The 14,287-nt window shown below is 39.4% G+C and overlaps 1 protein-coding gene across 3 annotated transcripts in view; it reads right to left on the bottom strand.

Annotated features, from left to right (window-relative positions):
• LANCL1 (LanC lantibiotic synthetase component C-like 1 (bacterial)) overlaps window positions 1-14,287 on the bottom strand; it is a 44,662-nt gene that overhangs the window by 4,182 nt on the left and 26,193 nt on the right. For all 3 annotated transcript variants that reach the window (XM_011932325.1, XM_011932326.1, XM_011932327.1), the window contains 4 exons: window positions 5,506-5,641; window positions 4,804-4,950; window positions 1,904-2,086; window positions 394-570 (listed from right to left, as the gene is read on the bottom strand). In XM_011932325.1, the coding sequence (XP_011787715.1) occupies window positions 394-570; window positions 1,904-2,086; window positions 4,804-4,950; window positions 5,506-5,641 (643 nt within the window). The remainder of the gene's footprint in view (window positions 1-393; window positions 571-1,903; window positions 2,087-4,803; window positions 4,951-5,505; window positions 5,642-14,287) is intronic.

The raw sequence follows: 14,287 nt of genomic DNA, 5'->3' as shown, positions 1-14,287 counted from the left end.
GTCCTTGCCCATGCCTATGTCCTGAACGGTACTACCTAGATTTTCTTCTAGGGTTTTTATGGTATTAGGTCTAACATTTAAGTCTCTAATCCATCAAGATGGAGTTTCACTCTTGTCACCCAGGCTGGAGTACAATGGCATGATACCAGCTCACTGCAACCTCCGCCTCCCGGGTTCAAGTGATTCTCGTGCCTCAGCCTCCAAAGTAGCTGGGATAATAGACACCTGCTACCACACCTGGCTAAGTTTTTGTATTTTAAGTAGAGACCACGTTAGCCAGGCTGGTCTCGAACTCCTGACCTCAGGTGATCCACCTGCCTCAGCCTCCCAAAGTGCTGAGATTACAGGTATGAGCCACCAAGCTGCCTTCTATTTGGTGGTTCTGACTCCTACCTTACAGGCCCTATACAGGTACTTCATATCCTGCGTGAGGTTGTAGAGTGTCAGGAAGGCATAGGCATTCCCTGCAGCACCGTGGCACAGCCCATATCCCTTCTTCAGCAACCCATATTGCCAGATCACATCAGCACACTGATAGGCATCACAGAGATACTTTTCCTCTCTGAATACCTGCAGAGGCAAAGGACATGCATTCTATTATACCGGATATAAAAGAAAGTTCCATTGATATTCCTTCCTGATAGGTAAGGAGGAAGGAGGGAGATGGCTTGGCAAGAAAGGGTAAAGGATTTAGTGACAGAGGGATGTGTTATATTGCTAGTGACAACTACTAAAATCTACTAGTTTGGCTTTTTGTTTTTTAAATTGTGCATGACTTTGGTATGTACAGTCTAAGTTTTCTGTGCACGTGTGTTTGTTTATATGGATGTTACTGAGGAAGCAGCATTATTTAACTTGCAACTTGCTGTTAGCATGAGTGACCTTCCAAAGAACACATGCTCTCTTCTTTGGTAACTATGATGTCCTCTTCACTATTAGGAAGTTTCTTTATACACTGGAGAACAACTGTTCTTTAGGAAATATGCAAATTGAGTATAAAACCCTAGACTTTGTCAGAAAAATAGATAGACCTTTACAATTTTTACGGCCTCCTGTATCTTCATCAAAGACTGAGGAAATATTCTGAGTGCGTATTTTTAATAGCTCATTGCAACCTAAGTGTTCTTAAAAGTAGGATAAGGCAGTTTAAAAAGTTTTTCCAGTATGAATGTGTCTAATTCTCTGAAATGTAGAATTTGATACACTGGCAGCTTATTTATGAGATGCCAGTGCCCAGCAATAATCTGCAGAGTTGTAATTTGTTGATTTGGCACCAATGGTCATAGATATCTTTTTTTTTTCCTCAACTAAAAACCTCTGATTGCAGTTCTGTGAGGACATGCTTTTTATTAGTGTTATTTATGCACTACAATGGAATCGTACAATATTTGTCTTTTTATATCTGTTTATTTCACTTAGCATAATGTTTTCAAGGTTCATCCATGTTGTAGTATGTATCAGAAAGTCATTCTTTTAATAGCGGAATAATATTCCATTGCATTGTGATATGTTCCATTGTATATATGATATTTTCTTTATCAGTTCATCTCTTGATGAATACTTGGATTATTTTCACCTTGTGGCAATTATAAATAATGCTGCTATGAATGCTGGTGTACAGTATCTATTTGAATCCTTGGTTTTGGTTCTTTTGATTGCTAGATAATATGCTGGATCATAAACAATATCTCATTGCAACCTAACTGTTGTTGAAAGTAGGTTATGAAACCATGCCTGCTATGGTACAGAGAGATGGTGAGAATGAATTATAATTCATTTAGCAAAGTGATCTTAGGTCCCACAAGAGATTTATTTATTGTTCCTTTATGGATTAGGGTAAAACTAATTTTAAATTATAAATTTTTGGTTATTAAAAAATTTTTTTCAAAAATACACACAGTACCTTATAGGCCTGGATGAGCATGTAGATTACCCCAGGGGCGCCATGGCACCAATGGACAAGCAAATCTCGATTATCACCTATACATGGAGGGTAATTGCCAGAAGGGAACTTCAGCTGGCAGACGTAGTCTACACTGGGCTTGACCAAACTATGTAACTTCCCTTGGCTCACTTGAAGGCTGGGCTAAAAATGAGAAGGAAATTATTAGTTCTGCTGAAGCAAACAAACCTTCCTAGGTCTCAGTATATTTAAACCAGAAAAAAAGCATGGCTAAGAGGAAATGGAAGGTCATTAACAGGTTTTGGATTTCATTCAATTTTTCCACCTATTGGATGCCTCTATTTTAACCTTTTGTGATTTCACTTAAAAACTTTAAACAATGGGACAAAATAAAATTGGGCTATTAGCTAACTCTTAGGGTCTTTTGTATATATTGTTTTTCTTTTTTATTTGAGATGGAGTTTCACTCTTGTCACCCAGGCTGGAGTGCAATGGTACGATCTTGGCTCCCTGCAACCTCTATCTCCTGGGTTCAAGTAATTCTCCTGTCTCAGCCTCCAAGTACTTGGGATTACAGACACCTGTCACCACACCCGGCTAATTTTTCTATTTTTAGTAGAGACGGGGTTTCACCATGTTGGCCAGGCTGGTCTCAAACTCCTGACCTCAGATGATCCGCCCGCCTCGGCCTCCCAAAGTACTGGGATAAAAGGCGTGAGCCACTGTGCTCGACATTTTGTATATATTGTTTTTCAATATTGTTATCTACATACATATAAGTAAGTTTCCTAAGTCAATGTCTGAGAATGTGAGTGTAAGAGAAGTTTCCCATGGTTTCAATATATAAAGCAAGTTTTAAAAGTCACAAAGAGATGGCACTAGACAAACCAAGCATGACTTTCGTTATTACATTTAGAGAGGAGACAGGTGGTATTTTCAATAGAAAAAGGATACTAACAAGTTAAGAGACCTGGAATCTAGATTCCAAACTATAGCATGCCTCTAGATCAGGTCTGTCTTTTTGCAGAGGATTTAGGACTGATCTAAATGCCACATTATTTTGATATAACAACGTACAGATCGAAAGGACATACTGACATAGAGCATATGAGCTACCATTTTTGATACTGTTTTAGTTTCTCCTTTTGGTCCTGTTCTTAATTCAATGACTGCTAATGTCTTTAACAGAGTCAAAGTGCTGTTATGCTAGGCAAGGTGTGGGGCATGTGGTGGTGAGGGGTGGCAGTGGTGTGAAGCACAGGCAGGAGGTGGTTGTGGTGGAGTCACAGTAATGTTGACAATACGACTTCCACAAGATTCTGAAAGTGCACTGAGTTATTTAAAAGACAGATTTCATTTTATACAAAGAATAGCATTAAAGCTCAAAGTGTTACAGTAGAATGAGTGGACTCTCCTCAAACTTGCAGGAATTACCCAATATTATTTTTATTGCCTAAAAATAATAATGTTTCATTTTATGTTAATGAAGGGGTACCTACTAGAATAGACTTTCAGGATTAAAAATTAAATCACTTCATATAGATGATAACCTGCAAATGAAAAAATCAATACTTGGGTTTTCAGATTTCTTACTACAGCTAACACAAGGAGACAGAGTATGTCTCATGATTATTTGTTTAAATGAAAGTTTGATGAGGCTGTCTAGTCACTAACTATGTGTTCTGATTATTTGTTTCAATGAAAGTTCAATAAGGCTGTCTAATCCTCTTTGGAGAGGGCCTCTAATATGTTTGATTCTAACTAACCTTGAAACTTCAGAAGACTCTTCTTTCCTGAAAACTTTTAGGAATCTACATTTACTACTGGGAATAGAGAGGAAGACGTGCACCAGAAAAATAAAGAAATTTAAGTCTAAATGTCAACATCCTAATTATATAACCTCTAATTGAAAAGTGTAGAATAAATACGCCAGTTAGTCTCTGATTGCCACTAACACTCAATGTGTGACTCTGCATTCAAAAGTAATAATAACCTTGAGTTTTTCAGTTCTGTTGTCCTTGTTTATTTATAGGTAGAGCGCAGGTCCAACACTGATCTTGCATTATAAGAGTCAGCTACTCAAAGAGCTGGTAGTATGTACATCCAAGCACTCCTGCTGAACACGTTAATGAAACTCTTTTCTTTATGTCACAGTGTGCCTTGGGAAGGTGACAGGGATACCTCTGCTGCCATTAAAAATCAATTGCCATGAATTCTTACTCACAAGTGCCAATTTCTCCTTAAGGAGTGCTTCAGAAGTCTCCCAAAATGATGCTCTCACGAGAAGTCCTCTTCTGATCTCTCCCAAGTTAGGTTTGCTGCAGTAAATGCTATTTGTCTTTAGTCTATTTGACTTTGGTTGATGTGCCCTAATAGTATTAGATCCTAAGAACTGCTGGGCAGAGCATATTCAGCTGTTTTTCAGGTAAGTAAAAGTCTCCTCAGCTTTGCTCTCTAAGTAAGCATTAGGCAACAAGCGCTCATTTGTTTTCTATTGATTTTGTTCCTATTACTGGAATTTGTTGGAATTAGTTGTGCCTTTTAATGTGGAATAATATTTTTAATTCAAAGCACTGGCTGCAAGAGCAGAGCAGAGGCGCTTCATGCAGAACTATAGGTCAAAATACTTTAGTTTGCCCAAGTGATGCTAAGTGGGCAAGTAGGGTAACCTGTAAATCAAACTTCATCTCAAAATGCAAGGCCTTTAATGTTTATACATTTTTAAAGGCACCTTCGTAAACATTGCTTTTGTTTGTCTAGGTCAAGTTAATTACAAGGAGAGTACTGTAATGCAGAGGTTGGCAGAGTGACAAACTAGAACTAGAACATCTGTCTTCTCACCCATGATAGTACATGGGTCAGGAAGGACATTTTAAAGTTCCACCACAGTCACTCCTTACCTGCATCAGGTAGTAATAAATTCCAGCCAGGCCATGAGCAGCCCCTACATAATATTCCTGGTACCATTCATACATCAGTGGAGACTTTGCCGTGAAGTTTCTCTTCCTAGCTAGGTTTTCTCCAGAGGTTAAAATTGTTTCACAAATCTGCAGAGAGAAAACCAACCAAAATAACAAGTTAACTGAACAAAAACCTTCCTGGAGGAGGTAATGACTTTTTTGCTAAGAGGTACTGAGGAACACGACAAATCAGACACTAGCTTTCAGCCAGGGAAAGGCATAGTTTAATTCTTCATCAGAGAGTGGGACTATATTCAGCCTAGAAGGGGGAGGGCATAGAGGATCGTGAGCTCTTTGCATTACAGTTTACAAGAGTTCACCTGTCAAAGAAAAGCATAAACTCCTCTAGGCACCACCAAAGCAGCCCCTCCATCTAGGAGGTGAAATTTGGCTCTAATTTTCTTTGGAGAGGGCCTCTAAATTCTGAAATGGAGCAGACTGGCCTTCTGACTGGGTCAGAAATGTTTCCAACAGCACTCCGTAGGAAGCTATTGGTTCTTGGACTGTGCCCAACCTTTAGAGGTCCAGATACACCTTCCTTTATTTGGAATGTGCTAACTGGAGAGACACAAACAATAGTTTAGGCAGACAGTAAGTAAATGGGATCCTAAAGAGACTCCTAAAAACACAAAAACATGGTACCTGCTGAATATGGCTTTGAGGAATCTTTTCCACTCCAAAGTTCTTATTGACAAAAAGAAGAGCATAGATGTAGCCTATTCGCCCATATAGCATTTCATTTGGAGCATGAGGATCAATCTTATTTAGGTGAATTAGCCTAAAAATAAAAATAAATGCCCAAAATAATTTGAAAGGAATCAGGTATTGGTGTATACTTAAAAATGGTACATTGAAAAAATACACCTGCACACATAATATGTGTTTATACATACATAATATCTATCTATAGAACAGTTATGGTTCACAGATTAGCCCTCCATTAAATTTCTTCACTTAACAATGGAACTGACAAATACATTCATAAAACGAAAGAATATAAACGTATGGCTGAGGTTATCCGAAATCTCCCTAGTTCCTCACGGAGGCAGGCCCTAAGGTGAGTATTTTAGCAGCTGGGGTCAGAGAAGCCAAGAACTGCTGGCTCTGGGGCATTTAGCCCAGAAAGGGGACTAGGTTAACAAATGGCCCATCACCTCCTTCCTTGGTTTATTTCTTAATGTGTCACCAGGCCTACCTGAAGTAGGTCTCATCTACCACAGTCAATAATACATGTAATTTTTTTTTTTCTTTTGAGACAGTTTCACTCTTGTTGCCCAGGCTGGAGTGCAATGGCATGATCTCGGCTCACCGCAACCTCCACCTCCCAGGTTTAAGCGCTTCTCCAGCCTCAGCCGCCTGAGGAGCTGGGATTATAGGTACGCACCACCACACCCGGCTAATTGTGTATTTTTAGTAGAGATGGGGTTTCTCCATGTTGGTCAGGCTGTTCTCCAATTCCCGACCTCAGGTGATCCGCCTGCCTCAGCCTCCCAAAGTGCTGGGATTATAGGCGTAAGCCACTGCAACCGGCCAATACATGCAAATATTAATAGCACAGAGGTGTCAGTCAGGTCTCCGTCTCCTCAATCTCCCAGCCTTCTAGTTCTCCTCAGAAATCACCATGGTTACCATTTTTGTGTGTGTGTATTCCTAGATTTTATGTACACATAAGCATAAATGTACATATTTATAAATATTCTACAGTTTGCTATTTAACAATACATCTTGACAATGATTCCATAACAGCACACAGAGTAGTCACGTTCTTTGTAATACTTGCATAGAATCCCAATGAATGAATGTATTATGGTTCATTCAATCCCTACGGATAGACTCAGTTCAGCTTCTCAGAAAAAGTTACTTTCAGTTCTGGTTTCAGGTAAGATGGAGTAAACATGCTCTGCACCTTGTTTCTCCCCCAAAATGTGGCTCTAAAACCTGGATAGGATAGAGCAGCTATTTGCGGTCTCTGAAAAGCAAATAGTAACACACAAAAAGAAGAAGAGGACAGGAATCTGAAGTACCACCAAACCAGTGGTGAGTTTACCATTTTTTTTCTCTCTGGTATTCCCCTGGTCTGAACTAGTACAGCCCAAAACCCAAAAGTAGACACAAGTAGGCTGATAGAGACCCAGAGGAAGCCCTCTAGTGCTATCTGAACAAAGAGAACTCCTAATATCAGAGAGAATGGGTTAATCCTCCATTTTTCTTTATTTTCCTTTTCTCCGTTCTCTTGTGCCCCAAGCTACAGGCAATTTCATGCTGGGAGCAGGTACGAAGGCAAGGGGAGCCCTGGGAGTCTAAACTCTGAGGAAGGGAAACTTCCCCCCAGATTGGAGGACCTGCAGTCTCAGGAGGGGATTGTAAGCCCCCATTGCTTTACTTCTCTGTCCTCCACATCACCCTGCCCCAGATGCATGCAGTCATAGATGTGGCAGAGCAGGGTCACCAAAGCCCCAGCCTTTTCATCAGAGACCAAAAAGGGAAGCCTCAGGAACCAGCAAGTAGGGGAGATCACAGAGTGAAGTCAGTTTAGGAAAGTAACTCTATTTGGTAGTTTGACCTCCGAGAATGAACCTTTTTCCCTTTTGGTGGGGAGGGGAGTAGGCAGCAAATATGATAGGGAAGAAAAATGTCCTTGCTATTTTAGAGATTTTGTCACATGAAATTTTGAAGTGCATCTCAATCATCCCTAAATTAGCCTATAAATTTGATATGATCCCATTTAAAACATTTTAATTTTTGGTGAAACTTAACAAAATATTAGCACAAAGATCCAATGACACTCTGGAAAAGAGTAGTAATGAGACGACATTAGCCCTAACAAATGTTATCAGGTAGCTTAGGACACTAAATCTCTGTTCTTAAAATTTTTCATCTGTGAAATAAATAGTCCCTTCTGGTTTAGAAATTATCTTGTTTATCTATATGGAAATTTACTTTTAAAGTAGTTAAGTATAAGCAGTGTGCCGTGCCTGTGCATGTCTGTCATCTAACTTCAGTCCATACCCGAGGGATGGTTAATTAGCATTTGAAGTAACAAACATCAGGTCCCTCCAACCCCTGCCCCAAGGTGATGTATTTGAAGCACTCTAAGCAGGAGTCAACATTCAGAGGTACTCAGCACTGAAGTGCCTCTTTTTCATATAGGAACTTTATCAAAATCTACACCAGAGAATTTGTTGTTATTAAGGATTGATAGAAAATGGTTTTTCACTGGTGGAGTGAGTGGTAAAGATGGGCTGGAGGTTTGGGAGATGGTACGGGCTTTCCCACTCTTTCATGAATAAAGTCTAAGAAGGGCTTGAGAGCAATATGACTTTCTCTGAGCTACAAAAACAGGGTAGGAGACTGTATGTATGTATGTCTAAATAGTATCTTCTTCTAAAGAGTACCTTCTTCCTAAAGTGTTTGCACATTTGGCAGAATTGGGCACCCATGTGTGCTTTCCTTTGAGCATAGTAGGTTGGGGTATAGCTGAGGGGGTCTACAGCCTCTACTGCCAATCTCTGGAGACCACCAATATTTACAACAAAAACAAAATCAAACAAAATCCCAAGCAAACAAAAACCTAACAATTGTTACCACCAGGCCACAGATACAGTGAAAACATCCTAGCTCAGCAGGGAGGGTGGATGTGAAAGAGAACAATCTTCCTTTCCCATCTCCCTCTCCACTACTTCCGCACGCTTGTGGTGAGGGGAGGAGGAAACATTTAAAATGAAGAGGATAGGTTTTAAATAAGCAGAATGAGATGATTTTAGTGAGTGAAAGTGGCTGACAGTTATGAAAGAAAGACTGAGAGAAACTAATGAAGGAGTCTTTAAGGGAAATTACTCCTCAGCAGGAAAGGGGTGAAAAGGCATGGCTAGTTGCAGTTAGTGAAAAAGTTTAAACTTTTTCATATTATACCCTCATCAAACTGAGGCAACTCAAATTAGTGAAATATGCAAATGCTGGCTCATCCATTTTTTCTTCTACAAATATAGGCAATAATTCATAGTGAAACAGTGGTTATCTTAGGAATAGATACACTAAGAAATAGATAACCAAGAAACTTGGTTAGAGGTTTCTTTCCTTTTTCTTCTAATACATTTTCTTGTATACTTTGACCTTTTCAAAATAACAGGGCTTATGGATAGAATCATGGGCCATTTGTTTTCTACTTTGATACCATATGTATCTACACCCACAGACTCCCTTAATTTTTAAAAGAAATTTTTAATTTTTTAATAAAAATTTTAAATGTTTAGAAACATTTATTAAGAATTTTTTTTCTCATGCCAGAACTGGGAGCTCAGTAATGTTGGGGCCATAAGAAAACAAAATCTGTTACAGTAAACAATGAATGTCTCAAGTTTTGATATGAACCTATTTTTAATATAAATGTGTCAAAGTGTATAGAATTTCAATGTAATTTTGATTTACTTTTGCAAAGATTGAAAGAACTATGCAAAACAATTACTGTAATTTTTTTAAACACACGCTGCTCTATGGAAGTATTACACAGAATTACTGCACTGATTCCAATGATATTCCAACTGAAATAAAATATTTGAACCACTGCATTAACTCCATTCCTTTTTTGCCAATGTTATGACATACATTACCACTAGGTGGCAATATATAATTAGCATTCTATTTAGTTTGCAGCCAAACACATTTGCATTTGGAACATTCAAAGTAGGTAGCAAATACCTTTCAAATATTTATTTAATATGAAGTACTGTTCAGAGCATCTTATTAAAACAATACAGTTTAGGGTAATAAAGGAAGTATATCCCTTTTTTTCTGGATTTGAATTCAAATCGCTAAAATTCATTAGTTGGGTTCGATGATTAGCAGGACTTAACTGTAAGTTGTGCATGCTACATTCTCAAGATAAAATAAAGAAATGACATCACTGATAAGTCATAATGGTTATTTTATGTGTTTTCAGAAACTCTCAAACTAACAAGCACTTTGTTGCAGCTTCATTTATTTGTTTTGACATGTTGATATTAATGCAACCCAGAAGAGATAAGCAAGTCACTGAAATGTCACTGAAGGAAGACTAAAGACACACAAACAGGATAGTTCTGTTCCACTCCTCACAGTACTTCCTCAGGGTGTTACTGGGGAGAGTTTTTGGCCTTGTATTTTCAAAACGTTTGTAACTTTTAAAAACAGATGTCCAGTCTCTGGGCAGGGCATCTCTGAAAAAAACCAGCAGCCCCAGTCAGGGGCTTATAGATAAAACCCCCATCTCCCTGGGACAGTGCACCTGGGGGAAGGGGTGGCTGTGGGCACAACTTCAGCAGACTTAAACATTCCTGCCTGCTGGCTCTGAAGACAGCAGTGGATCTCCCAGCACAGTGCTCGAGCTCTGCTAATGGACAGACTGCCTCCTCAAGTGAGTCCCTGTCCTCCTGCTTCCTGACTGGGAGATACCTCCCAGCAGGGGTCGACAGACGCCTCAAACAAAAGAGCTCCGGCTGGCATCTGGCGGGTGCCCCTCTGGGACAAAAATTCCAAAGGAAGAAACAGGCAGCAATCTTTGCTGTTCTGGAGTTTCCACTGGTGATACCCAGGCAAACAGGGTCTGGAGTGGACCTGCAGCAAACTCCAACAGACTTGAAGCAGAGGGGCCTGTTAGAAGGAAAACTAAGGAAAACTAACAAACAGAAAGGATTAACATCAGTATCAACAAAAAGGACATCCACTCAGAAACCCCATCTGAAGGTCACCAACGTCAAAGACCAAAGGTAGATAAATCCACGAAGATGGGGAGAAACCAGTGCAAAAAGGCTGAAAATTCCAAAAACCAGAATGCTGCTTCTCCTCCAAAGGATCACAACTCCTCGCCAGCAAGGGAACAAAACTGGGTGGAGAATGAGTTTGACAAATTGACAGAAGTAGGCTTCAGAAGGTGGGTAATAACAAACTCCTCTGAGCTAAAGGAGCATGTTCTAACCCAATGCACGGAAGAGAAGACCCTTGAAAAAAGGTTAGAGGAAGTGCTAATAGAATAATCAGTTTCGAGAAGAACATAAATGACCTGATGGAGCTGAAAAACACAGCATGGGAGCTTTGTGAAGCACACACAAGTATCAATGGCCAAATTGATCAAGCAGAAGATAGGATATCAGAGACTGAAGATCAATTTGATGAAATCAAGCATGAAGACAAGGTTAGAGAAAAAAGAGTAAAAAGGAACGAAAGCCTCCAAGAAATAATGGACTATGTGAAAAGACCAAACCTATGTTTGGTGTACCTAGAAGCGACAGGGAGAATGGAACCAAGTCGGAAACACTCCTCAGGATATTATCCAGGAGAACTTCCCCAACATAGCAAGACAGGCCAACATTCACATTCAGGAGAAGAGCAACCCCAAGACACATCATCGTCAGATTCACCAAGGTTGAAATGAAGGAAAAAGCGTTAAGGGCAGCCAGAGAGAGGCTGGGTTACCCACAAAGGGAAGCCCATCAGCAACCGCGGATCTCTATGCAGAAACCCCACAAGCCAGAAGAGAGTGGGGGCCAATATTCAACATTCTTAAAGAATTTTCAACCCAAAATTTTACATCCAGCCAAACTAAGCTTCATAAGCAAACGAGAAATAAAATCCTTTACAGAGAAGCAAATGCTGAGAGATTTTGTCACCACCAGGCCTGCCTAACAAGAGCTCCTGAAGGAAGCACTAAACATGGAAAGGAATAACCGGTACCAGCTACTGCAAAAACATACCAAACTGTAAAGTCCGTTGAGACTATGAAGAAACTGCATCAACTAAGGGGCAAAATAACCAGCTAGCATCATAATGACAGGATCAAATTCACACATAATGCTAACCTTAAATGTAAATGAGCTAAATGCCCCAATTAAAATACACAGACTGGCAAATTGGATAAAGAGTCAAGACCCCTAGGTATGCTGTATTTGGGAGACCCATCTCGTGCAAAGACATACATAGGCTTAAAATAAAGGGACGGAGGCTAATGGAAAGCAAAAACAAAAAGCAGGGGTTGCAATCCTAGTCTCTGATAAAAGACTTTAAACCAGCAAAGATCAAAAGAGACAACGAAGGCCATTACATAATGGTAAAGGGATCAATGCAACAAGAAGAGCTGAATATCCAAAATGTATATGCACCCAATACAGGAGCACCCAGATTCATAAAGCAAGTTCTTAGAGACTACAAAGAGACTCAGACTCCCACACAATAATAGTGGGGGACTTTAACACCCCAATGTCAATATTACATCAACGAGCAGAAAACTAACAAGGATATTCAGGACTTAAACTCAGCTCTGGACCAAGCAGACCTAATAGACATCTATAAAACTCTCTACCTCAAATCAACAGAATGTACATTCTTCTCAGCACCACATCACACTTATTCTAAACTTGACTACATAATTGGAAGTAAAACACTCCTCAGCGAATGGAAAAGAATGGAAATCGTAACAGTCTCTCAGGCCATAGTGCAATCAAATTAGAACTCAGGATCAAGAAACTCACTCAAAACCGCACTACACGGAAACTGAACAATCTGCTCCTGAATGACTACTGGGTAAATAATGAAATTAAGGCAGAAATAAGTTCTTTGAAACCAACGAGAACAAAGACACAACGTACCAGAATCTCTGGGATACCGCTAGAGCAGTGTTTAGAGGGAAATTTATAGCACTAAATGCCCACAAGAGAAAGCAGGAAAGATCTAAAATTGACACCCTAACATCACAATTAAAAGAACTAGAGAAGCAAGAGCAAACAAATTCAAAAGCTAGCAGAAGACAAGAAAAAAGTAAGATGAGGGCAGAACTGAAGGAGATAAAGACATGAAACACCCTTCAAAAAAATCAATGAATCCCGGAGCTGGTTTTTTGAAAAGATCAGTAAAATAGACCATTAGCTAGACTAATAAAGAAGAAAAGAGAGAAGAATCAAATAGACACAACAAAAAATGATAAAAGGGGATATCATCAGTGATCCCATGGGAATACAAACTACCATCAGAGAATACTATAAAAAAACCTCTACGCAAATAAACTAGAAAATCTAGAAGAAATGGATAAATTCCTGAACACATACACCCTCCCAAGACTAAATCAGGAAGAAGTTGAATCCCCGAATAGACTAATAACAAGTTCTGAAATTGAGGCAGGAATTAATAGCCTACCAACCAAAAAAATTCCAGGACCAGACAGATTCACAGTTAAATTCTACCAGAGGTACCAAGAGGAGCTGGTACCATTCCTTCTAAAACTCTTCCAAACAATAGAAAAAGAGGGACTCCTCCCCAACTCATTTTGAGGCCAGCATCATCCTGATACCAAAACCTGGCAGAGATACAACAAAAAAATAAAATTTCAGGCCAATATCCCTGAAGAATACCATTGTGAAAATCCTCAGTAAAATACTGGCAAACCGAATCCAGCAGCACATCAAAAAGTTTATCCCTGGGATGCAAGGCTGGTTCAACATATGCAAATCAATAAATGTAATCCATCACAAAAGCAGAACCAATGACAAAAAAATATGATTATCTCCATAGATGCAGAAAAGGCCTTCAATAAAATTAAACATCCCTTCATGCTAAAAACTCTCAATGAACTAGGTATTGATGGAACATACCTCTAAATAATAAGAGCTATTTATGACAAGCCCACAGCCAATATCATACTGAATGGGAAAAACTGGAAGCACTCCCTTTGAAAACCAGCACACAACAAGGATGCCCTTTCTCTCCACTCCTATTCAACACAGTATTGGTATTTCTGGCCAGGGCAATAAGGCAAGGGAAAGAAATAAAGGGTATTCAAATAGGAAGAGAGGAAGTCAAATTGTCTCTGTTTGCAGATGACATGATTATATATTTAGAAAACCCCACTATCTCAGCCCAAGATCTCCTTAAGCTGATAAGCAACTTCAGCAAAGTCTCAGGATACAAAATCAATGTGCAAAAATCACAAGCATTCCTATACACCAATAATAGACAAAGAGCCAAATCATGAGTGAACTCCCATTCACAACTGCTACAAAGAGAATAAAATACCTAGGAATCCAGCTTACAAGGGATGTGAAGGACCTCTTCAAGGAGGACTACAAACCACTGCTCAAGGAAATAAGAGAGGACACAAACAAATGGAAAAACATTACATGCTCATGGATAGGAAGAATCACTATTGTGAAAATGACCATACTGCCCAAAGTAATTCATAGATTAAATGCTAACCCCATTAAGCTACCACTGACTTTCTTCACAGAATTAGAAAAAAATACTTTAAATTTCATATGTAACCAAAAAGGAGCCCGCATAGCCAGGACAATCCTAAGCCAAAAGAACAAAGCTGGAGGCATCACACTACCTGACTTCAAACTATATTACAAGGCTACAGTAACCAAAACAGCATGATACTGGTAGCAAAACAGAAATAACA

Source organism: Colobus angolensis, unplaced genomic scaffold (assembly GCF_000951035.1).
Source record: "Colobus angolensis palliatus isolate OR3802 unplaced genomic scaffold, Cang.pa_1.0 Scaffold95, whole genome shotgun sequence".
Lineage (NCBI taxonomy): Eukaryota > Metazoa > Chordata > Mammalia > Primates > Cercopithecidae > Colobus > Colobus angolensis.
This window is presented reverse-complemented; position numbering and strand designations above follow the sequence as displayed.